The sequence below is a fragment of the Rhynchophorus ferrugineus genome, unplaced genomic scaffold (genome assembly GCF_030347505.1).
Source record: "Rhynchophorus ferrugineus isolate W39M unplaced genomic scaffold, kcgeb_rfMv2 rfM4, whole genome shotgun sequence".
Classification (NCBI taxonomy): domain Eukaryota; kingdom Metazoa; phylum Arthropoda; class Insecta; order Coleoptera; family Curculionidae; genus Rhynchophorus; species Rhynchophorus ferrugineus.
In genome coordinates this window covers 8,824,509-8,851,792 of record NW_027472583.1, presented here as the reverse complement: position 1 = coordinate 8,851,792, position 27,284 = coordinate 8,824,509, and the positions used below count along the sequence as shown (strand labels likewise).

The window sequence follows — 27,284 nt, the reverse complement described above, 5'->3', positions numbered from 1 at the left end:
GGCCTATTTTGAAGCAAAGGACAAATCGTATTACAAAAATGGTATCGAAAAGTTGGAGTGTCGCTATAATCAGTGTATCACCCTTGAAGGGGATTAGGTAGGATAAAAAAATTAATTTTGGCAAAAAATATGTTTTACTATGCTGGACCGGAGACTTTTCAATTGACCTGTTATAAAGATGGCAGATATGATAATATCCTCGTTTTTTTTAAATAATAGCCCATAAAATATATTGATGTCGGTTCAGGTCATCATAAATTAATGTTTGTTTGTCAGTATTAGCGATAAGGTGCCGTAACAGACTCCTATAAATCCGATACCGGTAATGGTAAAACATTTTCGGTATAAATCAGGCGGCGTCAAAAAACGACACGAAAAATAGATCCTTCCTCACCGAACGGGGTCCTTTTGTAATAATTTTTAACGTTTAGCGAAATATCGGTTATACGAATGGGCAGATAAATCTGAACGCGAGCAAAATAAGTCACGGTCGATTGTTTCTTTCATAATGACGGCCGTTTTTCAAGTCCGATATCCGAAATAAAACGGCGCGAACTGTCGCGAACACAATATCGTCCGGACCGGTCATGAATTTCTCGGCGTTCGATGACGATTCGCAGGAAAAAAAGGGGGGCTCGCAGGCCATTGTGTTATGCAGCGCGGCGCACTATCATTGTCGGATTTCGGTCGAATGCGCGGACGTCAGTTTATTAGAAAATTTGACAAGTATTGTTAATGTTTATTGGGCATTTTGCGATTGGCCCAACGAACCGGTTAATGTGATTTATATTAGATTAAAATTATCATAATGGGTTCGGGCCCATTGTGCTCGCCGCTACAATACTAAATCTATTACGGATACTGTTCCTGGTGGCCACAATTTGTGCTGATAACCTGCAGAATCGACCAATTTCAATTTCCAGGCCATGTCTGGACGGTCATCGCTATGTGTATATAGTTGTGTGGTCGTAATCTTGTCTTATCATAAAATAAAGAGACATAGAATTCAATCCCAATAAAATGACAACTGATAACTTATTTTCTAATTATACATCATTATTTCCTTTTCTATATTGCTCTATACCTATTCTAATATAATAAGTCAATACAGTAGATATAGTTTATTCATAGTTTATTTGTATATGCGTCATCGAAATTTGTGAGGTCAAAACGTCGCAATATTGCCGTATCAACTCTGAGTTTTAGTTCAGTTTGGCTTTCACATACAACAAAATCTATAGTTGCCGGTTTATAATCCGTAATATTTTGAATAATTTTGCGTACATTTGACAACCGAACGACTTTGACACACTATTTCGGTTTCACATTCGAACTTATCAGACAGCATTGTGTCTGTTTTTAACTAGAATAAAATAAAAAGGAAAACATTGTTTGATTGTAAAATGAATTTACAAACTGTGGCAAGCAATACATTAAACATATTGATGACGCTTATACAAATAAACTTTAAATCACTACATAGTATAAAACAAAGTCGCCTTTTCTGTCCCTATATCCTTATGTGCGCTTAAATCTTTAAAACTACGCAACGGATTTTGATGCGGTTTTTTTCAATAGATAGAGTGATTCAAGAGGAAGGTTTATATGTATAATACATGCATAATATACGAAGGCAACATTGCTAATTTTAGAGGTTTCTAACGTGATGTCGTAAATTAACCTATTTTTTTAGGCTTATTTAGCAATTAGCAAAAACGCTGCCTAACCCTACGAGTTAGATCAAATTAATGTACTACAGTATTGTACACCATAAAAAGGTCTACAAAAAAGTCCGCGATGGTATATGTTTATCTTTTAGGGATAACCCACATTAACCATTTTTATTGTTTACTTTTTACGTGAGAAAATGGCTTATTTACGAAGCTATTTTAAGCAATACGGCATTAATCCTTATCGAATTAAGTACCTTAAATACAGTGTGCAATTAATATAGATCAATATGGTTCCTTACAGCATGTAAATTAAACAAATATTTTCGGAGATATTACAAATTTAAAATTTGCGTTTAAAAATGTGTAATGTAATAAAAATTGTATGAATTTAGATATTCCAAAGATAGCAGGAAATCTTCATAGTAAGTATAGGGGAAGAGGAATTGTTTTACTCCAAATTTAATGCGTGCAGGCCAAGGGCAGTAATGAATGAACCAAAAATACTGGATCGATTTTAATCATGTTTTCATTGAGTGACATAGGCATATATATTTTATGCCCGTGCAAAGTCGGAGCGGGCCGCTATGTTTTTATATACAACGTTCATATTTTTGCTGTAGTGTATTTAATTTAGTATCAGCATTGCACCCGTGCGAAGCCGGGGCGGGTCGCTAGTAAACTATAAGTAGGTAATACTAAAATTAAAAAACGTGTACCACGAGTCCACGAACTGAGTACACCTAATTATTATTTTTATTTTTCAGAATGTTACACATAATTAATAGTTTTAAAAAATCACAATTTGGTAACATAATATCTAAATTACAATATTCGTTAACGTTTTATACATTCGGAAATGGAGAAAATATCTGTCATCATTTTTAGCATTCGAATCTCTCAATTAATTTCATTCGAAACAAAGTATTATATTTATACTTACTCCTAATCCTTTTTGAACTTCTAATTCTGTGGACTGAGAAATTGTTGATTCCAATATTTAACTCGTAGCAATATCTTCTTTTACGATGTGAATAAGGAAATGATCTTTCATATTGAATCCATAATTATTGGAATGAAAAAACCTCTCTGTCCGGAAACTTTATATGTGAGCCCATAAGAGATTCCTTCAAGTTTATCATTGCTTTCTTTCAAAAACATTTTCTACACTAAGGAAAGATTCTTTGGATAATAATGTATTTTATTAGCATCTAATTTAAGATTAAACGTGTAAAGTGTATGTAACATAAAGATTTCGCTACAATAGAATAAGATTAAGCCAACACTTCAACAAGCTACCACTTCCTGTTCTTCATAATGATTAATCCATAGCTGCGGCTCATGGAGAGTGGAGAAAAGAAGTAGTTCTTAACCAATCATCTGCTGTTAGAGCCGCTTAGGGCTCGGAATGTTCCTCAATAAATATCCCCACAGTCAGAAATCGGCAGAAACTATTAAGAATTCTCGCATTATTATAATTACTTTAGCAGTATCATCTACTGCTTAAAGTATCATCACTTTCTTCACCTGTATTGATGGTATCAAATATTTGAACGCCTACAATTGCTTTAAGTAGATCTCGTTGAAATTTACAAGGATAGTAGGATCCGAGAGTTGTCAATTCTTTAATGATTGATAGAACCCTCTTTAAGCTAGCAACTATCAAATGTGTTATAGTCTAATTTCACTGAAGAAATATCACTAAACATACGCGACTTTAAATTAGAAAAAACTGAAATTACTTTTTCCCCAGCGTAATTTATATAAATTGTATATGATGGGATGCAATACTTACTAAAGCTGTGAAAACAAAAAGTGACTTGCAGCTTTAAATATTCAAAACCCTCTCGTTGTTTTTCTTTGGCGAGTTGGAGGCAATGCGCCATTATTTCCACCCCCCTAAAAGTTAATGCACATAACGGCACTTTGGCAAAGTATCAAGTTAATTTCGAAATTACGGTCCATGTATTACTAAATACTTTACTTTCGAGGATAAAAATGGTCTGTTTCATTTGGTAAATGGGCTTTCTCGCAGTATATAGCGGCGAGGCAAACTTTTATTGCTCTATTTGGAGGTTTCCCGATTAAGGCGTGGCCGGCCGTATCTAAATTCATTTTCTTTAGAACAAAAACAAGTACCAGCACTCGGTGCCGCATTTAAATACTTCGCCACGATCTTTGAGCCACTTTTTTCAATCGCTGCGCATTTAATTCCAATTTTGCATTAGTTAATGAACGTGCGGTAGCTTGTAAAAACGCATCAGTAGTTTACCTCCGAATTGTATGTTCAGTTATAGAAATACATTTGGATACGCAGATTACATGGTTGGTTGTTTGGATATGTCTATAGGATGGAAAGTCAACGAAATCCTGAAAGATCTCCGCGGTAAAATAGAATTTTGGAATAGAAGATGCAGCGAACATAGGAATAGGAAATTAACATTGTAAGAGATTATAACACCACATCTTAATTAACTTTCCGTTACATAATGCCAAAATGCTCAAATGACCGAATCGACTGATCAAAAACAATCAGACAAAAACGCAAAATATTCAAATACTAAGACTATTTAGCTTTCCAAAACTATTGGCGAAAATGAAACAACCTTAAACATTGTTCAACATTGTTAACCGTTTTTCTAACTATCATGCAAAGAATATATAGTATATTCAAAATAACAGTGAACTCACGTCATCAAGATGTTCAATATATTGCCTACCGCAAGTTGTAAATTAGTTTTAGAATCACATTGAATACACAATTGCTAAAAAATGGATGGATTAGGCCTCCAAGGAATACCACGACGTAAAAAACGCGCCTAGAACTCCTAACACAGGTTGTGTGGAAAAGAGTTCAATAGAAATATAATAAAACACAACTCTGATCTACAAACTATTACAACTTTACAAGTATATTTTTTAATCGCTTGGACGAATGTCGTCATTTCGCGAGAATACAATAGTACAATATTGATATATAAGGCACGGCGACAGACATAAAGTGTATATATAGATAAATAAAACTACTAACACAAATACTGCGCCTAAAAGTATATACAATTTAAGAATGAACACAAATACTGGACTACAAACACAACCATAACAAAATAAAGGTTCCATCCAGACGCCACACATCAGCACCCATACCGAAGTGGTAATGATTGTTTGGTCATTAAGACTTAACTTAGCATAGGCCAAATCCTATGGAGAATATCGATTTCTCGTAGAAATCCTAGGAGTCTGTCTGTATTTTCTCCTATTGAGGCATTTCTGAAATTTTACAGCCCGTACTTAGATCCAACCTGTGTCAGCCGTGGACAGTCGTTCAGTATGAGGTAGACTAAAATAGGGGCACGGTGACAAAACTAACAGTGAGCAGACGGGCTCGAAGTCATCAAGTGACCTTCGGTAATATATGCATTAGATGTACTATAATGTTAAGATTAATTATATTTGATAGCAGTGTTTTTCTTTCAATTTTATTTGAATTAGAATTAGAATTAGAGTATTGTTGTATGTCAAAACCAAAGTGAACTAAGAGTTGACGCGACAACATTGCGACTTTTTGACGTCACCAACTCAGATGACGTGAGTTCACTTTTTTAGTTTTCGTTATAGTTTTTCCTGTCCGAAAACTTTATATATGAGCCCATAAGAGATTCCTTCAAGTTTATCATTGATTTCTTTAAAAAACATTTTCTGCGCTAAGGAAGGATTCTTTGGATAATAATATATTTTATTAGTATCTAATTTAAGGCTAAACGTGTATGTGACACAAGGATTTCACTACATTAGAATAAGATTAAGTCAACAATTCAACAAGTTACCACTTCCTTTTCTTCATCTTAATTAATCCATAGCTGGTGCTCAAGAAGAGAGGATAAAGAAATAGTTCCTAACCAATAAGCTGCTATTAGAGCCGCTTAGGACTTCGAATATTCCTCAATAAATATCCCTTCAGTTGGCAATCGGCAGAAACTGTTAAAAATTCGAAAGGAACGGATTTTAGTCCGTTTCAGTTCCGCTCTCTTAGTTAACGGACTATACTTGTTAATGGAGCCCATAGTCGAATTTAATATTCATAAAAATTAAAGCCTAATTCAAGGGTACACCTAATTATTGCCGTCAAACAGCTTTATCGGAGCATCGCGACGCCATAAGACGCCAGCGTGATACGTCAAGTGGCACTTCCATTCGACGTGTCGGCGTCGCGACATCTAAAACGCCACTCGCTTTGATCTTCTGAGCCCAACCGATTCGTTGCACGTTCTTTCGTCGGCCGATTCGTCTGAGGAGGCGACCCATAAGGGATCCGCGGGCGTCCTCCATGCCGAGGCGACGGGATCGCACCTGGTTTGCTCGCTCGCCGAGATGACACGTACCTCGCCCGACATAAAACATTTAAATTTAATGTTTGTACGCGCCGGTTTTTTCTCTCTGTTTCACCTCCATCGTCGGGAACACGAAATGTTTGCGCGCTGACGCGTCTGTCCCATCAGCGTCCGACCCCATTACTAACCTTCTTGCATTCCGTAGGCGTCGGATTCAAATAGTCCGATAGTGAATTTTAGATGTTCGCTTTTTTTACTTGCCCTTTTCTTGTTTTTATTTATGTTGGACACAAATTATGTGTAAAAATATGTTGGTTTATTTTGATAATTATGTATTTCTTGTATGTATTTTGATTATCAACCTAAACTAGCTCTTAAAATTAGATGATTTTAACATTTTTCTACGTAAGATAACAGTTCTCCTTTTGGTACTGTTGTATTATTCGATTTATAACATACAAATGACAAGCGTCCCATGAATCAAAACTGCTGTTTTGACATTCATTACTTCTAATATTTGATTGAAAGAAATATACTGCCGAAGAACGGGTACTTTTTGAAACATACGATGATGCTGCTTCATCATATCTCAATTGGTTTTGGTTTCGACGATGATTATGATCATTCTTGATGGCAATAAAAGAAATAAACTGGAGAACCAAAATAGTTCGAAGGAAACGAATTTCAAGACTGGACGAAAGATAGGCTGTTTCCAGATGTTGGATTTTTAATGTTGGATAAATGATAAGAAGATTGAATATAGGAGAGGGGAATTACCAGCATACGAATTAACACGAAATTCCATTTCAAACAGTTTCAACATAGCGATTTTCTTGCACAGTATCAAAACAAGCAAAGTGTTAAAACAACGTTTTCGGTTTATAACATGTAGTTTTTATAATATTTTGAGGACTCTTGCTGACATATGACAACCAACGACTTTCGCAGACTCATTCGTATACGTGTTCGAACTTAAAAACGACATTTCCGATTTCCAAAAGTTCTTACGGAAAGAAGAATTAATTAAATTTAAGTTTTATTAAGTTCTTTTGTAGCTGGTTCATCGTGTGCAGTACCACTTGGATGACTGTCGATTGGACTTCGGAGTGAAATGGTGAAGCCATGATTCATCCGTTGTCACACATCGACGCAAAAACTCGGGGTTATTACGCTTGATCATCTTCAAACACTGCTCCGAATCATCAACTCGTCGTTGTTTTTGGTCAAAAGTGAGCTCGCGCGACACCCACTTTGCACAGAGCCTTCTCAGCCCCAAATATTCGTGAATCACGTCAATCATCACGTCAATATCATTTTGTGGATTTTTTAAATGTTTTCGTCGGTAACAACCTCTTTTGGGCGTCCACTGCGTTCACCGTCTTCGGTGCTCATTTCACCACGTCTAAATTTAGCATACCAATCCTTGATGGTATATTTTCCTGGGACAGTATGCGAAAACTCGGCATCAAACCAAGTTTTTTCTTCAACTGTATTTTTCCCTTCAAAAAGCAATATTTTATCAACACGCGAAATTCCTTTTTATCCATTTTTTTTTCACATTAACAAAAGTTGCTTCACTCAAAATGCTATAATTCACAAACTAATAAACCAACAGCTGTCAAATTTATACAAGCATCTTCTGAGGGTTAGGGCTAACTAAAAACATATGGATTTAATTGTACCGGGTACATTTCAATTGACCTATTTTGAGCCCAAAAAAATGAACTAATAATGTTGTGCTTAAAAATCATTGCATTAAACATCATGTTTTTGAAGTTTCTTTAAATTATTTATTCCAGTTTGAATTGAATATTCATAGGTAAGACAGAAAAGCGTTTGTCCAGTCTGCTAGCAAATAAATAAATTTAAAAAAAATTGACTAAAGAATCAATGTTCAATTGACCCTAACTTATTATTAATAATTAATAAATATCAGAAATAAAAAATTAACTCTTGTTACTAGCTGTTAATACTTCAGAGACGCATCGAAAACAAATCAAATCCATATCGAAATAATGAGCGATACAATAATCGACCTGACAAAGCAATTAGCCATAATGCCACTGCCGACAAAGATATTAAAATCCCACGGGCGCCGTTTCAAATCATCAACGGAGCCGGCGGCTGTTCCTGATATCGCCCGAGGCCGGCGAGTGAGAAACACGGGTACGTTTATTAACAAGATTTTCGTAATAGAGACAAACAAATCTTCGGTAAACTGTTTCCGCCTAATTGCATTCCGTAGCGAACCGTTCGACTATCAATCGATCCAGCGAGCTCTCTCTAAAACTCTCGAAACACTTCGACAATAGATCGTTTTACGAAATTATATTTAAGCCGTTTCTCGGGAGTTCTTTTTATAAATCTCAAGGTGAAATAACACATTTTATTTAAACAATTATTGAATAAAATGATATAATAAAAATAATTTCTATATGCCTTTCTATTTTTATAAAAACACCATTTAAATTCCAAGAACCTTATAAATAAACATTACCGTAAAAAAGACCAAAATCGTTTAGATCAAAGCCAGCCAATATAGTTGAAACCAAATGAAAAATCCACCACTATATATGAAAGCAGTGATATTCTTTTAAAAATCCCCAAATATTATCAACTATGACCGCTACTGTCCACAAACCCTATCAATGAATTGACATATTCTAAATTTACTAGCCTAAAACAAACGGATGATCGTATATTTAAACTGAAAAAAATATTAGTGAATACATCGTTATTTTTACAAAACAATATTGTATTTTTCTTCTCATTAGATTATTTGGATATCGTTAGTAGTTTTATATTTGGTTTAATTAATCTAGGCGTCCTTTTGTTAGCAAATTTAATTATATCATAGTATCACTGTACACTTTACTTATATCTTAGCAAATGCTGTCTAAATTCTTCTCTGATTCTCTGAATTTCAAATTCTTAGACTTTTACTTTCAACAAATTCTAGCTGCATTTTAGCTATAAAATAATACTTAAATCACTACTAAAATATATTATGTTTAAAATACATGTCTAATTATTACCAGTTACTACAATTTTTGCCACCAATTTTAATGGACCAGCCCACTTAATGACTTGACTACCGCCAACACAACAAGAATAATTTTTTTCTCTGTTCTTGTCGTAATTAATCAATGTCGTTAAAAATGATGCGCTATAAATTTGACAGCTAACACTCCCACTATAAATAAAACTTATGCTGTTTGGATTCTATAATTTTTAAAAATTTAACCTTGCATTTTGCACTTGCTCTTGTTCTTCCATATTTGAAAAGCAATGTATGTTAAACCACCAAGAATAACACAACAATTTAATTATTATTACTAGAGAATTATTAATGTAACACAATATATAAATATTCTAGATTTTTTGTTGTTTTGACTTGATCGACTGAACCGATCGACTCAAAAAGAATCTAAAGCCATTATAAAAAGAAGGCCATAGGGTGTATTCTTTTCTATAGTTTTCACTGCCGGATAGTGTGCATGTGCCAAATCTGGAGGTATTTGTTAAACAATGTATCCTAACATTGCTAGAGGATAAATTAATTGTTATCAGTGATCGCCCTATGTTCGAAATTCGGCCACAATATATTATATTATTTATGTTTCTCTTATAATATAATAAAAGGAATATTATTTCTTGAGACAATAATATAAGTGATATTTTAATATACAGGCATTTATTATTTTAATTAATGTTATACATCTAATATACCTCTGATGCTATATTGAAAATACTACGAAAACAAGTTTTAGTAACTAGTATATTCTGATAGTGGTGTGATAATAGTGGCCAGTAGTTTAGTAGTCAACATTTTTTGAAAATTCAACCATAAACCTACAATATTCACAACATCCTACAACAATGCCGGTGAAAGTTGCACTTTGTATGGGAGAAACATTGTTTTTACTATTTTCCTCGCAATTATTCTATATTTTATCACCATGGAAGCCTACCTTGAGCTCCCACAAATATTTCAAAATCCAAATTATCCAAATCGGTCCAGTCGTTTTCTGGAGTTTTAGCGAGACTAACGAATTCATTCGAAATTCATTTGTATTATTTAAAATATAAATTCTTAAAAATGTTTCTAAAAATTAAATATATGATGAAGATGCTGCATTTGTTTAGAATAACTAAAGACAATAGTCATCCGTTTATATAGTTTTCTGCAGGTATACGTACAAAAATATAAATTGAAAAATGAACTGCTATCAGCTCAACTTCGGAGGCTTCGAAAGTAAAACAATGCAACTATCGGCGCCGCATTCAAGGCAGTGCCGTCTCCGAACTCCCTCCCGGCTACCCCCCGCCAACCCCCCTTCGCCCCGTCATCCTCACCGTTCAGCCCAGACATACAATAAAGGGCGCTTATTAATTAGGATGGAGAAACAATGGAGGAAAGTCGTCTGCAGTCCAAAGTTTCGCCTTCTTAATTCTTCGGGATTTGTTTCGGCATTTGTCGAAGTTTCTGCGAGTTGGAAGTTTTGACCTTAGAAGTTGCCGGGGCCGAATTGGTCGTATAAATCACAACTATTTTGCAGGTATTTTGTGGAGTTTTCGGTATACAGAAGGAAATAAATACGAGAAAGAATGTTTGATAAAGGACGTAATTATTTTGTTTTGCTCGGCGATGGTCCCGGGGAATTGGACGAATTTTTTTTTTCGGGTGCCGTTCCACGGTAAATCCGATAAACTTTTATTGAATTATATCTGATTCGTCGTATTTAGATTTTAATGGAATACGTTTAGCTCCCAACATTCAGTTTAGAGGCGGAAATATTAGAAGCAAGCGAAAAAACATCTTCATCGAAATTCATAAATGCTAAGCCCTACTCCACCCGCAAAATTCAAAATACAAAAGCTACAATGTAAAAAGCTAGAACTATAAAGTTAAGCAAAACGCTTTTAATTATTAGCATGTATTTTAATCAAAGGTATCTATTGGTAAAACTGCGAAATATTAACACAAACTGTTAAACAACCGTATCGAATTGTTAAATTTATTAGTGACACTTGTACATTTAAAATATGTTCGACATTCATGACTTTTGTTGACTGTTTTCCAAAAATCTACTTATAAAGTTCATCGAGTACTTTCTACACCAATCCGAAAGCCAATACGTTAAGAATGTTCAGTCTATTCAAAGAAGCAGTGAAATCACGTCATTAAAATGTATAATGTATTGCATATTAGAATTTATAAATTCTTTGTAATACCAAACAGTATATTCCTTCTCGTTTTACTCCAGTTAAAAAGAGATACAATACTGCCTAATGCGTTCGAACATGTAACCGAATCAGCCCGCATATTTGTGATTACTCTGATTGAAAATACTGAGACAAAATAAATAGTCAATCAAACACACATTAAGCGTCTAATCAATAACTTCGAACAGGATGGAATTAATGAGGAATATTTCCAATTATCACTTGGTAAATATATATGAAATGTTTAATTGTACTTTATGTAATATATCTTTCTGAAAATAAACGTGATAAAATATCTACTGTGATGGCTGAACAATATGCTCACTGAGTGTAACGTCTTCATCCCTATCACTGTATATTTATTCAAATCAAATTGTTATGGGATGTAGTAAAGAATTACTACAGTAGATTTGTAGATCAAAAATGATATACAGGCAAGAACTGTTGTTAAATATGTTAAAATGATAGATATGTTAAAAAAATTGTCTACACTCTTAGGTTTGGGTGAACTCCATCAAACACACAGAAGAAGAAATTGATAAATGCTTGAACTGTGAACTAATGTTAGACACTGGAAATTGAATAGTGGCTCAGAATGCGACAGTAAGTCAATAAACTTTCTGGATATGAGTGGTTATAGCTCAATGGTGGCAATACGAAGCTCACAATACATTATAAAGAGAATGAAAACAATCAATAACAATATAAGTATGTAATTAATCTAGGATAAATGTATATTGTATGGTATGAAAGCTTTCTGGTCATAGATATGTGTCTAATTGTTCCAGAATATACATGAGAATGAGGTTAGAATTTATGAGGAGAAAATTAGTACTAATTATTTTGCAGATATGGCAAATACATTAGAGAGATTGCAGGGATTAAATCTGAAATAAAATCAATCAAGTATAATGTACACAGTTAGCAACAGAATAAATTAAGGAGAAATACAGTGATATCAGAATGATTTAACAAGAAAACACGGCAATGAAGGAAACAAGAACTAAAAAAAACTAATATGTTCTCTAATGAAAATAAAATACATTACATGGATGTACAATTGTTAATTAAATGGACATCGAGGGTATACGATAGGTAGTTAAGAAAAGAGTTCAATGTAGATGTAATAAAATAACTCTAACCTACAAATATTGTGACTGTAATAAAATAACTCTAACCTACAAATATTGTGACTGTAATAAAAGTCCTTCGATATTATACGCATTTGATGTACTATAATGTTTAAACAAAATATATTTTATAACATTTTTGTTTCATTATTTTATTTATATTAGAATGTTATTATAACAGGTCAACAGAAAATTCCCCGGCTTTGATTCATTTTATTTGATTTTATTTTCATTAACTACCTTGAAAAAGGAAGGGCCGTCAACATTGAATAATATAAAACGTCATTGGACCCATTTGAAGTGTCACAAGTCAGTAAAAACTATAACATAAATCCGTGAATTGAGCTTCAAATTCCTTCCTCATCCACAGTATTCTCCAGATCTGGCTCCCAGGGACTATTTCCTGTTCTCAGATCGCAAAAGAATGCTCACTGGGGAGAAATTTTCATCGAATAAACAGGTAATCCATGGACAAATCGTACTACAAAAATGGTATCGAAAAGTTAGAGGGTGGCTATAATCAGTGCATCACCCTTGAAGAGAATTATGTTGAATAAGAAAAAGTAATTTTGCCAAAAAAAATGCGTTTTACTATTGTAGGCCGGGGACTTTTCAATTGAGCTGTTATATCTACGTTAAATGCAGAACCTTTGCACGGTTTTGACGTCATAAATTGAGATGATATAAGTTCACTGCTACTTTAGATAGACTATAGCTTTTTATTACTGTGGAATATTAATTTGAATAAAACGATAACCGATGGTTATTCTTTCCCTAAAGTAGTACTTACTATATTGTCTTTATATACGTAGCCAAGGAGCGTTCTATTTAACTCTCAACTAATTTTGACCACCACATGAATAACTAGTCCTTATTGTTGAATGTCACCGCGTGGAGGATAAAGTGCGATACGGGGGAGCCGGAGGAGGGAGGCGGCGGTGTGATGGGAGATCTGGGACTCTAAACTGGCTCCTTAACAAATACGAGCCTCGATAGTTGCATTGTTCCGCTCCACGGAATGGAGGTGGCTGCTAAAATTGGCAATATTTTATTTGGGGGGGCCCTTCGCTACGGCATTGTTGTATGCCGGCTGATATGGCTCCAATTTGCATTCGGTTTTACTGATATGGCCGGCTTTTGTCCCTTGTTTCGGGAGGCCGGGGGGACCGCGGGCGACGGGCTCGAGCCTGTGTTCGTGCCGATGTTCCTCCGCTGCTGTTCCATGCCCGCCTCCTCTTTGCTCCCCAGTTAAGCCCCCCTCCCTCTATCACCCGCCGTTCGGCCTGTTTCTTTTATTGTACGGACGACAGAGAGAACGTCCTTTTATACCGGGATATCGGAATTAAAATCGTTTTCCTATTGAGCGGGATAGCTCCGTATCGATATTGTTTTAAGAATATTTATTCACATGTGGATTGTTTTTTTTTTATTTGGATTTAAACTTATAGAAAAATAATTTCGAAACCTAAAACTTTTATTTACTGTTACTGTTATGTATTATAGCATTCTACTAAATAAACACTAATAAGATGTTTATTTTTGTTTATCATAATTTGCTACGGTTTCAAAATTACAAAGTACTTATTCTGCGATAGACCATTTGGGACTAACATATGTGTCATTGCTTTGAATATAAGCTGAGTTCTACTGATAAGTTCGCTGATCCTTCTGACTGATTGAATATGTTGTTGCTACATTTTCAGATGACATTGCAATCCTAGCAACTGCAGATAATAACACTAAATGAACCGAGAAATTGTTAAAGTCTACTGCCAAAATACAATGTTGGACACAAAAATGCTGTATCAAAATAAATTAGTTCTTACTGAGTTCACCAACAAAACACTCAAGCACAACTCAGTATATATAAATCAGCAAGTAGTACCGTGTCAAAGTATAGTCAAGTATCTTGGCATAACCTTTATGTTAAACACAGGTGGAAGCCACATATTAAGAAAAAAATGTGAAGAACTTAAGGTGATATATAAAAAATATACTCTTTGTCGGGTAGATATTCAGCCCTGTCAGTATATTATAAGATTTAGCTTGAAACCAATATAGAATTATTGCATTCAACTCTGGGGTTTTTACCAGCCAAAGCAATAAATATATAATAGAAAAATTCCAAAATGATACACTGCGAGATATTGTTGATGCTCTATGATACATTCGTAATGACAATCTGTATAAGAATCTGAATGTAGAAACATGAACAGAACTCTATTAGCACATGAATGTTAAGGTTCTCCAGTGCCTAAATAATGATGGTTTGGTCAGAAGAAACGAAAACTTTGTTACCTTTTTATTATGATTTTACATATCTATTGATGAAAATGAAGGCAGAACAAATAAAAATTCAGTAAGACCAATACATTTCGAATACCCAGCATAAACTCTCAAAACTTCCAGAAAGCCTAACAGTTAATAAATTAACTATTAACAAACGCAAACATAACATGATATTGGAGGAAAAATAGCTACCACGCGAATTGACTGAAAATACCAGTTGATCCAAACTTTTTTTTAAACAATTTCACTAAATTTAAAATTTGATAGGTTTTTCAGGAAACTAAATCAAATAACATCAGCTAATGATAAACACAGTACATAATATATAAATATCTATACTTAATGCAATGCAATTTTTTTCTAAATATTATGCAATGATTATTATACTTTTACAGCGAAAACATAATTAAGTTAATGAATTACTAGATCGACAATAAAATCACTAGTACCCCTAGTTTTATCATCAATTCCAATAGAATTTTTCAGTCAGTGTTTCATTTTATTTTTACAATCAAAATATACTACCAATTATACATAATGTAGCTTATGAATGTGTTTTATTTATAAAGATAAATTATTATATTTATAATAAAAAATCACAAAATACGAGTGACATTTGAATTTAAAATATAAAAATTTCTTCGCAAACTAGATTAACTTCATTGAAATATATTAGTAAATCAGCTTGATCGAAGATGACGTTGTTCTTTAAATACCTCTCCATATTCTCTCATATTTATAATTTATGTTATTAGGACAACTAACACATGGATGTCGTCTTTAGATATTTTCTTTTCCTGATCTATAAAATAAATGTCGCATCTCAACCGGATAACTTACCACAAAGTGGCGAAATAAGCAATGGAAAAATACATCATTGGTGATTAATATGACGGATAAAATTAATAAATACCGAATTTGTTACTGTTAGTGAAACTTTTTAATGTTCCCCGGGGCTAAATATGAATAAACGAAAATAACAAAATACAGTTACCGGTAAATAAAAAAGACAAAATACGTTCCGATTAAAATAATAAATTGATATCGCTATTAAGTCCTATTTTGATACATCCACAAAAACAGCTGGCAAACGCTTATTACGGAAAACGCTATTAAAACTGCCATTATTGACTTCTCAATAATTATATATTAACCTTCGAATATTGCTTCCTGAGTCTTCCTGTTCCCTAAACTAAAGTTATTTTTAAACACTGGCAAAAGTTTCGATTCGAAACATTAAATCTATTAAAATTGTTTCCAAAGACTCAACGAACTTTATTTATTCTTCGATTTATTTATTTTTATTATTTTACTTTAGTTTTATTTACGAAATTGTATTTTGTTTATATTCGAAAGCGAGAGTAAAATTATTTAAATAGTAGATGTTTGCATATATTTTGATCAGCGGTATCTATTGATAAAAATGCTGTTACATATAGTAACAATTTTCCATTTTGTGTACAGACGATAATCATAGAATGCCAAAATTGCAATATCGACATTCATTATTTTCATTGTTTAACTTAAAAAATATTATCTGGAAGCCCATCAAATACTGTTACAAACATATACATGACAACTCTCGGCCAGTTCTAATGGAAAGTTCAACCGCACTCAATATACTCGACAGACAGATAATACCTTCTAATTACCAGTAGTTCGGATTAATGCAGTATAACTTGATTATTATAAAATTTCAATATAGTGATAAAATGCATGTTCTATTAATAAATGACCATTTTATAAGGAAAAAAAGGACTAATAACCAATAGTATTTGAACTCAGTATCTTTGATATATTTTCACATTCAGTTTAATTAGAGCACTACGTAGATAATATTGCGATAGCAATTTCATTTATTTTCATTATAGAGAGAAATACTGGAACAAAATAATTAGATTACATCAACTAGCAAATCCAAATATGCGTATAATTTTTAATCGACGATATATTAAAAGGGAACCAATATTATACCAATAATTTTCTTTTAACACCTACTTTTAATATCAACGACTATTACACCGCAATAAACAATTCCGCAAATAATATAATAATTAAATCAAATTCTAATTATTATGTATTTTACGACAAAAATATTTATAAATAATTCGGAATTGAGGTCGTTTATAAAGGTAATAGTATAAAAGCCTGTACAAGATAAGTCTAGAACTACGTGCATATAGTCCACAGATGTAAAAGTTTTATATTTATTTTAGCAAAAGACTTGCACGACGGCGAATAACCATAATACCGAAGAAATTGCGATTTACAATGAAAAAAGACATTTAAACTGAAACTTAATTATTTTGTCATCAAAGAACTTTTTTAATATCACATGTATAACAAGCAATTTATGTTTTTATGACACCCATTGATATCGGATGTTCAGCAAGTGTTAGGTGAAGCAGAGTTTTTATCAACTGAAGTATATTCACAGAACACACAGTCTTAGAGTGCAAAGTTGTAACTAGGTGTTGTTCGTACTTGAGGGCGCACAAAGCAGGTTTATTTATTATAGGGGTATATTCAAAAATAGCTAGTTGACATTTCTATAAAATTCTTTCAAAATATATCAAAAAACAATATCTAATCTGACAACTAGTAACATATTTTACAGTTGTACATTGTTTTTGGTTTATATTTTAAAGTAAAAATCTACATTGTGAAAATTGTGATTTCATAACCTCCTTTTCTTCTTTATTCCTTATAGGTACTTAATTTAGATCCTATCTATAATAAAAGCAGAAATCTAAAAAGTTTTATTTTTGCTTTTCATTTCTATTTATTTTTCATAGAACAAGCAACGCCTAATTAATTTTTTTTATATTGCCTTTACTCCTGTACTTTGTGCACAATTAAGTCGTTTTAATAAAGATCGCCATTTGCTGACAATATCTGAATGAGAATTTTCAACAATTTTGAGTCACCAAAATATTAAACTAATGGGTTATTCGCCATACAGTCCTGATTTTGCACCTAAGTATATACCATAAATATGAATTAATTTGTAAATTGACAAAAAACACTGAGAAGATATACATATTCAGTAGCAGCAATAAATCTTCATGACAAAGGAACATTTGCAAAGAAAAATATAATTGTATATTGTACTATATTTAAGGTATTAAAAAAATATATCCCCCCTAATCCCCAGTTAAATAGGATTAGCTCAGAGCCCGAAAAAAAATCAAAACCGGATATTCTGCCGAATCCTTAACCGTGTTATTTCTAATCAGAATTTCTTTTTGTCCGAGAGAGAGAGGGAGAAAACGAGAAAGATAAAACGAGACCGAGAACAGAATTTATACCGAAATAAGTATATCCAATAACTATAAATCTCGCATCGATTCGTCGGGGATAAGAAGGACCCTTTAGAAGGGGCTGCAGCTGATTCAGTGTTTGTAAAGGACCCGCCTGCAGACTGGAGGCAGTAAATCTAAAACGGTATCGAAAGAAATACAGTCAAGTACAAAGCAAACATCGGCATCTCCGGCCGGCTCGTCGATCACGTAGATATAGATGTTAGCCGAGAACGGATTGTTTTCGTTGTCGATTGCGTCTCCGGCGGCCATCGCTCCTTCGGGGAGTTATTAATTTTTAACAGGTGGTATCTCGGTCAAGACGGGAACATTTATTTTTTACGGGATACATGGATCTATTGATTTTACGCAGCTTTTTTCTGGGAATATGGCGTGATATCTCAGACATCGATATTAAATCCATATAAAAACCTCTATATATTTTTTATTTTGTCGAAATCTCATATTAAATCTATAATTCTTAGGTTTTTATTCCTTCCCCCTTATTAACAAATTAAGGTTTATCTGGACTGGACCAACTGCTTAATATTGGCTCCGAACCAAGGACCTCGGCAGACACACTACTTACAAAATCATCACTACAAAACATCCAGGTTGGATTTTCTACTATTGTATTATAGCAGTATTTGAATTACTTGTAATTAAAATACGCAATTGAAACCCAGGTACAAAAAAAATCGACCACAATTTATTAAATTAATCATGTTTCTCTCACAATAAAGTAAAAGGACTAATTTGAAAATGATATGATGCTAAAAGTTGTTTTCACAGTATTTTCAATATAAAATCGGAAATGTATTCGATATATATATATATATATATATATATATATATATATATATATATATATATATATATAATACATGTAAATTACCACGCCACTGAATATTATAACATAGTATCGTAAATGAGAATATTTTCAAAACTGTAACAACTGCAGAGTATCAAATATAAGTTACACGATCTTTCTTTACTTTTATGTTATGAACATAAGTATGTAATATGAAAACAACAAAACAAATGTTGATATTAGACTTTAACATGTATATTAAAACAATGACGAACACAATTACATAATTTATTTTTTTCAATTTAGAAATATGTGTTACAGGAATATAATTACAATCATTAAATTAACTATTAATTTTCCAAAACTTACTTGTATAAAGTAAAAAATTAAAATAATTGATTCAAGGTTCAAAGAATAAAATGTTACCTATCTTATTGCATTAATCATTAAACACCTTAATATATATATCGATGTTTTAAAATATTTACAAATAATTCATAATTTATTATATTTGTCCTATATGTTCCATCTATGCAAATTATTAGTTTCATTTTAAATCCTGTACATTTCCATTCATATTTCACACCTAAAATATATGTTCCAAAAACAATAAATACACCAGGATGATTTCTTTAGTTAAATTTTTAAATAAAATAGCATTGTTCTTTGCTTATTTATTTCTCTCTTCGATTGCTTTAGTTTGACTTATATGGCTTTCGTTTATCCATTGCTTTATACTTTGTTTTACGCTCCATGCGTTGATATTATAATTCTAAATAACTATTTTAAATCTATTAATATTCTATGCAATATCAATTTTAACTCTTGATGCACAAACTAACGTATTTATTACCTGCAATATTCTGTTACTGCTTTGTTAAGAAATTCATTTACTAATAAAACCTGCAATTAATTAGAGGCCAGTACCGCTAAAATTTACAGACAAATATTAACAACCTTTAGAATTATCTTTAATAGAACGATATACTACGTCTCCAGAACCATATCAATTAGTAGCAGTCCCTAAGAAAGAACTTCTTTTTCTATTTCTTCACCAGACATCAAACTAAATCAATATTGCGATTTTTATTCTACTGAAAAACCTTTTAAGTCAATGAAAAAATTGACAGTTAATAAAATATGACATCAAAAATCGTTTTATTTCCAGTTTTGACGTCAGAGGAAAACCATTATCCCAAGCCCGACATTGGTCCGCTCCGGAAGTCTTTGGAACCAGGGCTTACTTCAGAACGGTATCCGAACCTGCCCAACTTGTCATCGAAGATGTAAAACGTCACGACGAAGGCGTCTATAGATGCCGGGTAGACTTCAGGAACGCCCAAACAAGAAGTGTTCGTTACAACCTCACAGTTATTGGTAAGTATCATTATCAATATAGCGAAAAAATTTTAAAATAAGAGGTTAATTGAAAAGTCCCCGGCCTGAAACATAGATGGCGCTACTAGAATTAAATCCATATGTTTTTTTTAGTTAGCCATAACCCTCAAAAGATTCGTGTATAAATTTCACAGCTTTCGGATCATTAGTTTGTGAATTATAGCATTTTGAGTGAATCAACTTGGATAAAATGAAATTAATGGATAAAAAGGAATTTCGGCTGTTGAAGCAAAAACTTGCCTCGATGCTGAGTTTCCGGATACTGTCCCAGGAAAACCAACCATCAAGGATTGGTATGCCAAGTTTATGGACGTGGTGAAATAAGCACCGAAGACGCTTAACGCAGTGGACGTTCAAAAGAGGTTGTTACCGACGAAAACATTTAAAAATTTCACAAAATGATTTTGAATTACCATAAATTGAAATTAAATAAAATAGCAGACACTCTAAAGATATCATATGAAAAATCTCTATGCAAATTGAGTGCCGCGCGAGTTCACTTTTGACCAAAAACAATGATGGGTTGATGACTCGGAGCGGTGTTTCAAGATGATCAAGCGTAATAAACCCAAGTTTTGCATCAACATTTGATAATGGAAGAAACATGGCTCCATTATTTCACTCCGAATTCCAATCAGCAGTCATCCGAGTGGACTACACACGATGAACCCGCTTCAAAGGCTGGGAAAACGAAACAGTCGACTGGCAAGGTTATGGCGTTTTTGGAATGCGCATAGAATAATTTTCAGTGTTATTATATAGTGTTATTGGACCGTTTGAAGAACGAAATCGACGAAAAAAGATCGCTTTTGAAGAAAAAGAAAGTGCAGCTTCGCCAAGAAAATGCACCTTGTCACAAGTCAGTGAAAACGATGGCAAAAATCCATGAATTGAGCTTCGAATTGCCTCCTGATCCACCATATTGTCCAGATCTGGCTCCCAGCGACTATTTCCTGTTCTAAGATCTCAAAAAATGCTCGCAGGGAAGAAATGTTCGTCGAATGAAGAGATGATCGCCGAAACTGAGGTATATTTTGAAACAAAGGACCAATCGTGCTACAAAAATGATATCGAAAAGTTGGAGGACCCTTAAAGGGAATTATGTTGTATAAAAAAAGTAATTTCGCCAAAAAAATGTGTTTTGCTATAGTAGGCAGTGGATTTTTCAATTAACTTATTAAATAAGTATTAAATAAGTATAGTTTGAAGTCACTGTGAAGACAAATTGTGAGTTAGTCGATATGACAGGAAGTATTTGGAGACTTATAAGCAAGTAAGCGACATTATAACCTAACAGTTATAGCCAAATAATTACGAAATTACTTCAAAATATTTCCACTGTGACAACATTAGGTGAAAGGTCCCCTCGCCAGACATCTGCTGGGCATTTCAGAGATACAAATACAAATGGGCCCGTGTCGACGCAAATCCCTTGTTCTTAATCATCACCGTCGAAGAACCATGATTGATAACAGAGTCGATGCCGTCTCCAAAACTACTAAGCCCCAAGTATCCACCTGCATTCCCCGCCCGAATTCAAAACAATCTCTTCTCCGGCCCGCGAACAAAACGGTACTACGCCGGGCCAATTACTACAATCCCGAAACTCGATCCTCCTCCATAAATAATACCCCGTACGGTCCCTTCTCCGCGCCCTAATCCCATTCCCGGCCGGGGGGAGAGGGGCGGGGATGAGTGGGAGGTCGAGGCGGGTGGACGGATAACGGCATTGACTGACGCCGAGCCGCTGTCGCCCCATCCCACCACCCACATCCCCCCGCACCGTTTTGATTTATCGTCCAGCTCAGAATAAACTTGTAAACGAAAACGCAATCCTTTGTTATTAATTAAACTAAATAATCCCGCCGATATAAATAATGGGCGGGTGGAGGATCGACAGTTGCCCCCAACCCCCCCGATTCCCCAGGCCGCCGATACCGAGCGGTCACCGCTTAAATCTGGCGGACCACGTGCGAACCCCATCTGGCTGCGGTGGATGTTGGAGCTTGGCCTAATGAAACGCATCTATCAATTGTTAAAATAGTTCCAGTTTCGGGAGGTGGAGGAGGATGGAGGTGTCGGTAATGGCGAAATAAAGGCCGCGAGCGAGAGGTCGCCCGTCCGCCCTTACCCCCCTCATTAATTCCCGCGCATCGGGTTGGATTACGTTGTCCGACAAGACAAGTTCAAGCTCCGAGCGTCTCGTTTCGTTCGTTCAACTCTCGGTTTCCGTCAAGATTTCCATTTTATTAAATGGATATGACCAGGGGCAAATTTACCATCATATCACTGCATATTTACTATTGTATATTCAACCCACGTGAGTTATAAATTCACTTACATGGTGAAGCCAGAAAATGAAACGACTGCAACTAACTATGAATGTTTTGCATAAAGATTTATATTCAAATGAAGATATCATGATTTATATAGCAATTGATAGAGATCAATTTACAAAGATAAACCAAAAGAAATGTTGCTCATACTCTTATAAATTATGAAAAGTAAAAATGTGAGATATATGACGAATATCAAGAGCATTTTATTTGGCAGAATTTATTGAACCATCTAAAATAGGATGTCAGATGAGTAAAACAATATTATTGTCGATCCGCGTCTCATTCATTAAATTCACTATTTGATTGACAGATCAAAATCAAATGTTTGCGATATATTTATGAATTATAGGAAATTAAAATGTGAACGAATATGACGAATTTTGAGATCGTTTTACCGTTTTACTTAACAGAATGTATTGAGCAGTCTAAAATATGATATCAAGTGTGGAATATACGATACTTGTCGATCTACAATCCATTCATGAAGTTTACTAATTAAATGAAAAATAAAAATAAAGTGTTGATCATATTCCTATATATTATGAAAAATTAAAATGTTGCGAATTAATATGACTAATATTAATAGTGCTTCGTTTGACAAAACTTATTGAACAATCTGAAATATTATTCTGTAATTAATTGAAATACTCGAAAAAAATTTTCATAATATTCTTATGGATTATGAAAAATTAAAACATGAATAAATACGACGAATGTTCAGAGAGTTTTACTTACATAGGATGTTAAATTAGCAAAATAACATATCTGTTGGTCCCCATCTGCTTTATTAGGTTACCTAAATAATGTAAATAAACAAATTAAATGTTTATCATATTTCTATGAATTATGAAAAACTAAAATGTCGCGAAGGAAAATGAGGAATGTTGTGATTTCTTCCCTTAACAGATTTTATTAAACAATCTCATATATTATGTCAATTATTTTTTGTTAATTACAACTTAGATTAGATATGCTTAGTACAATCTTAATTTACACTTTAATGTATTACTACTATTCTGTGGTAGTTGCCTTAATACACAAGCAAGGCGAGTACGATATTAATACATCACTATGCATTTCCCAATGTTATATTAAATGAGTAAAACAAAATGTTGACGGATTCCGATCTCATACGCTAAGTTCTCTAATTAATTGAAGGATTTAGGTGAAACATTGGTCATATAATATATGAAAAATTAAAATGTTGTGAAGTAATATGGGGAATATAGAGGGTGTGTCACTTGACAGAACATATTGAGCAATATACAATATGATGTCAAATGAGCAAAATTAGATATTTGTTGATCCATTTCTCATTCACCAAGTTCCCTAAATAATTGAAAGTTACAAATGAAATGTTGATCATATTCTTATGAATTATGATAAATTAAAATATTGTGAACGAATATGACGAATATAGAGAGTGCTTTATGTGACAGAGAATTGTTGATTGAACAATCTAAAACGTAATGTCAAATGAGTAAAACAAGATGCGTGTCTATCTCATTCACTCATTAGCGTGCGGGTTTTGTAAATTTTTAAAGGTAATAAGGGTCAGTTTCCACGGCCTCCGCTAATATCGAATAAAAACATCGGCCTAATAACCGGGTACCGGATATTTTACACAAAACCATTTCGGCCGGGATGTTCCCTCCTGGTTGCGAGCGCAATTTATTCTTGTTAAAGTTTAATGATATAATATAGCCCCCATCATTTTCTCCCTCGATGTTCTTCGGAAAGTTTACTTTAATAGCCTCGAACTTTCGGATGATAGCTCAATGTATGCTCGCGAATTAGCGTCGAAAAACTGATTTCGGGCGGACCATTTGTTTCCAGACGGCTTCTCCCCGTTTGCCGTCATTTTCCACCATAATTGGTCTGTGTACGATTCTCACTTTCATTCCGCTGTCAGATATTCCGCGATTGAGCCAAGCCGAGACTTTTTGGAGAGGTTGTTTGCGAACTTTTTAATTTAAACTCCTTTTCGTAAATCGATATTCTGTTAATTAACATATTTTATTACTTAAATTTGTCAACTAAAATCACATCAATTTAGAAAATATTAATAATAAGTATTGGTCTGATATCTATCATTACACAAATTTTCATATGATTTAATAGTGGATTCTACTAGAATAAGAAGAACAATAGTTCTACAGAAAACCTACATCAGTATGTTAAAACGGATGAAACTCGTATATGTCATATACTAAAATCAAAATGACTTATTACATATTCAAACAAAATGAACTGATTCCTATAAAATATAAACAATACAAAAGCGATTAATTATAGTAACCAACGAAGCTGATTTAAATGAGCAAAAATATACTAGGATAACATTTTTTATTCTAACGATGTGGCACGTTCCTATTTATTTGTGTAAAAGATATTTCAACTAACTTATCCCAAAATATCAAATAATAAAAACAAAAATGCTACATGTTGAAATTATTACAAATTGTAATAGAAGTTAAAAATGAATGAAGCAAGATAGTTGTAATAAATTAATGCGCCAACTAAATTAAGGTGATGAACTAAAGAGATAATAGATCTTATAGTTATATATAAAAAATAAATCAAAATAGTTAAACTCTTAGAAATATCCTGGATATTACAGAAGTACTAGAGTACGAACTACTGCCAGTGTAATAACTGTACATTTATTTTAAGATGAACTGTATTCAATTCATTAAGCTGCCTTCCAGAGGTTCCAGAATAATATTGTGTGTGGAATTCGGAGTGTTAGTGCGAAGTACTCCGAAAGACTATTAGTGCATAACAAACAGAAAGTTAAATGTGCACGATGATAGTGTAATGCATAGGCTCAAACACAAACTACCATACGAACTAATTAATAGGAACATGGAATGAGATTTAATAATCTCTAGAATAAGCTAGAATAGTTTTTAGAATAAGTTAGGATTGACTTTAAAATAAGTTAGAATAGTATCTAGAATAAGATTTGGATTTTATGTTGTACAGCAGATCACTTACTAAAGTGATCTTCTACATGTCAGGATGGTTATATTATATAACTGAAATCATATAAAAATACTTATTGCCCACGGGCAGATTGTCGACGTTCTAGGAGACTAGCAAAAAAAATGAAGCTGTCTAATGATTGTTTCAAAGTTTCGGCTGGATTTTCGCCTAATAAGTTTTACGATTCATTGTCTTTGAACTTTTTTTGGTCTTCTAAGACGTTCTTTGTCATTGTCATCAAAATCGCTACTATTAAATCATTGTAACGAAAACCGACAATTGCGATATAATAGAGCAGCATTACCATAAGTTTCTAGAGATATTTGATGTCATTTGGCAGCAGATTTCTTAAAATCAAGCAACATAGGTAATGAATGTTGAAAATAAAAAAAAATTGAGCGTTCCTTGATTAGGAACAGTGTACGCTGAACAATTCAATAATACTAAATGGTAGACTGTTATTTCATATAGAGAAATATCAAAAGCACCGAGCTCAACAGTTTTTTTACATTTATACTTCGTATTCGTAAAAAATTGCAAGCAATTAGTAATTAATTTTTGTACACTAGCGATATATGATATTTATCGATATTGACTGAAATAAACATTATTATTGAAAAAGTTTATATGTTTACTTTTCAGTTCCACCTGAAGCACCGATTATCCTGGACAAGTTCGGACGACACCTAAATGGCACGGAAGGACCGCACGAAGTGGGCGACGACGTTACGCTCACCTGCCGAGTGGTCGGCGGCCATCCGCAGCCCACCGTTCGATGGCTCGTGAACGGTATCGTCGTGGATGATGAATACGAGCACAATGCCGGCGACGTTATAGAGAACAGGCTCACCTGGCCGTCAGTCTCCAGGAAGGATCTGGACGCGATATTTATGTGTCAAGCGCAGAATACGAAGCTGACCGAACCGAAGGAAGCGGTGGTTTTGTTGGACCTTCACCGTAAGTCTATTGTTTTGAGTGTATATATACGAGGTTGTCAAGGCAACAATTTCTTCCTTACAGTTAAATATTTAACTAAATATCAAAAATATGGGTATTATTATCGTTGATGCAACAATATATTTATAGTTATTAAAATTGAAAAAAATTAATTTAACTAATACTGCCTAACTAGTACACAAGTCATTAAAACATATTCTTATAAAAACTGTTTAAACCAATTTACTTCGATCTTATGTATTGTTGGTATCACTTGTTTTTACATTAGTAAAATTAGGTTCATATATATTGTTTTTCTTTGAGATATATTTCAACACTCAAATACTAACAACCATCATTTGGTTTTTCGAATAATATTTTTCTATATATATATATATATATATATATATATATATATATATATATATATATATATATATATATATATATATATATATATATATATATTAATTATTCAGCAGTATTGCCTAATTATATTGAAAAGATCAAGGAAGCTTCAAAATAACGTTTACATCCATCATTTATACTTTTTTTCTATCTGTATATTAAAAATATTGCCAAATTTTTCTTAATAACAGTTCTCAAAGAATTTGCCAAATACATTTATATCTTGGATTATTTAGTAACTGGGTCTACCATCTCAGGAAACATCGGGTTTTACCCAGATTGGTAGGCCAGTAACCTGCCAAACAGTCAGAAACATAAACATCATGCCCGGGTGGGATTCGAACCTCGACTGTTGGGCGCAGTAAGAGGACCATCCTGTCACCCCGACCACTTTATTTCTCAAGCCGGCTACAGTCTGATACATGTCTACATACACACATATCGGAAATTATTCTCAAAACA

General features: G+C 33.4%; 1 protein-coding gene across 1 annotated transcript in view; it reads left to right on the top strand.

Moving 5' to 3' along the window:
- side-II (sidestep II transmembrane protein) overlaps positions 1 to 27,284 on the top strand; it is a 161,054-nt gene that overhangs the window by 85,405 nt on the left and 48,365 nt on the right. The window contains exons 3-4 of the mRNA XM_076403955.1: positions 19,925 to 20,133; positions 26,121 to 26,435. Coding sequence (XP_076260070.1) covers positions 19,925 to 20,133; positions 26,121 to 26,435 — 524 coding nt within the window. The remainder of the gene's footprint in view (positions 1 to 19,924; positions 20,134 to 26,120; positions 26,436 to 27,284) is intronic.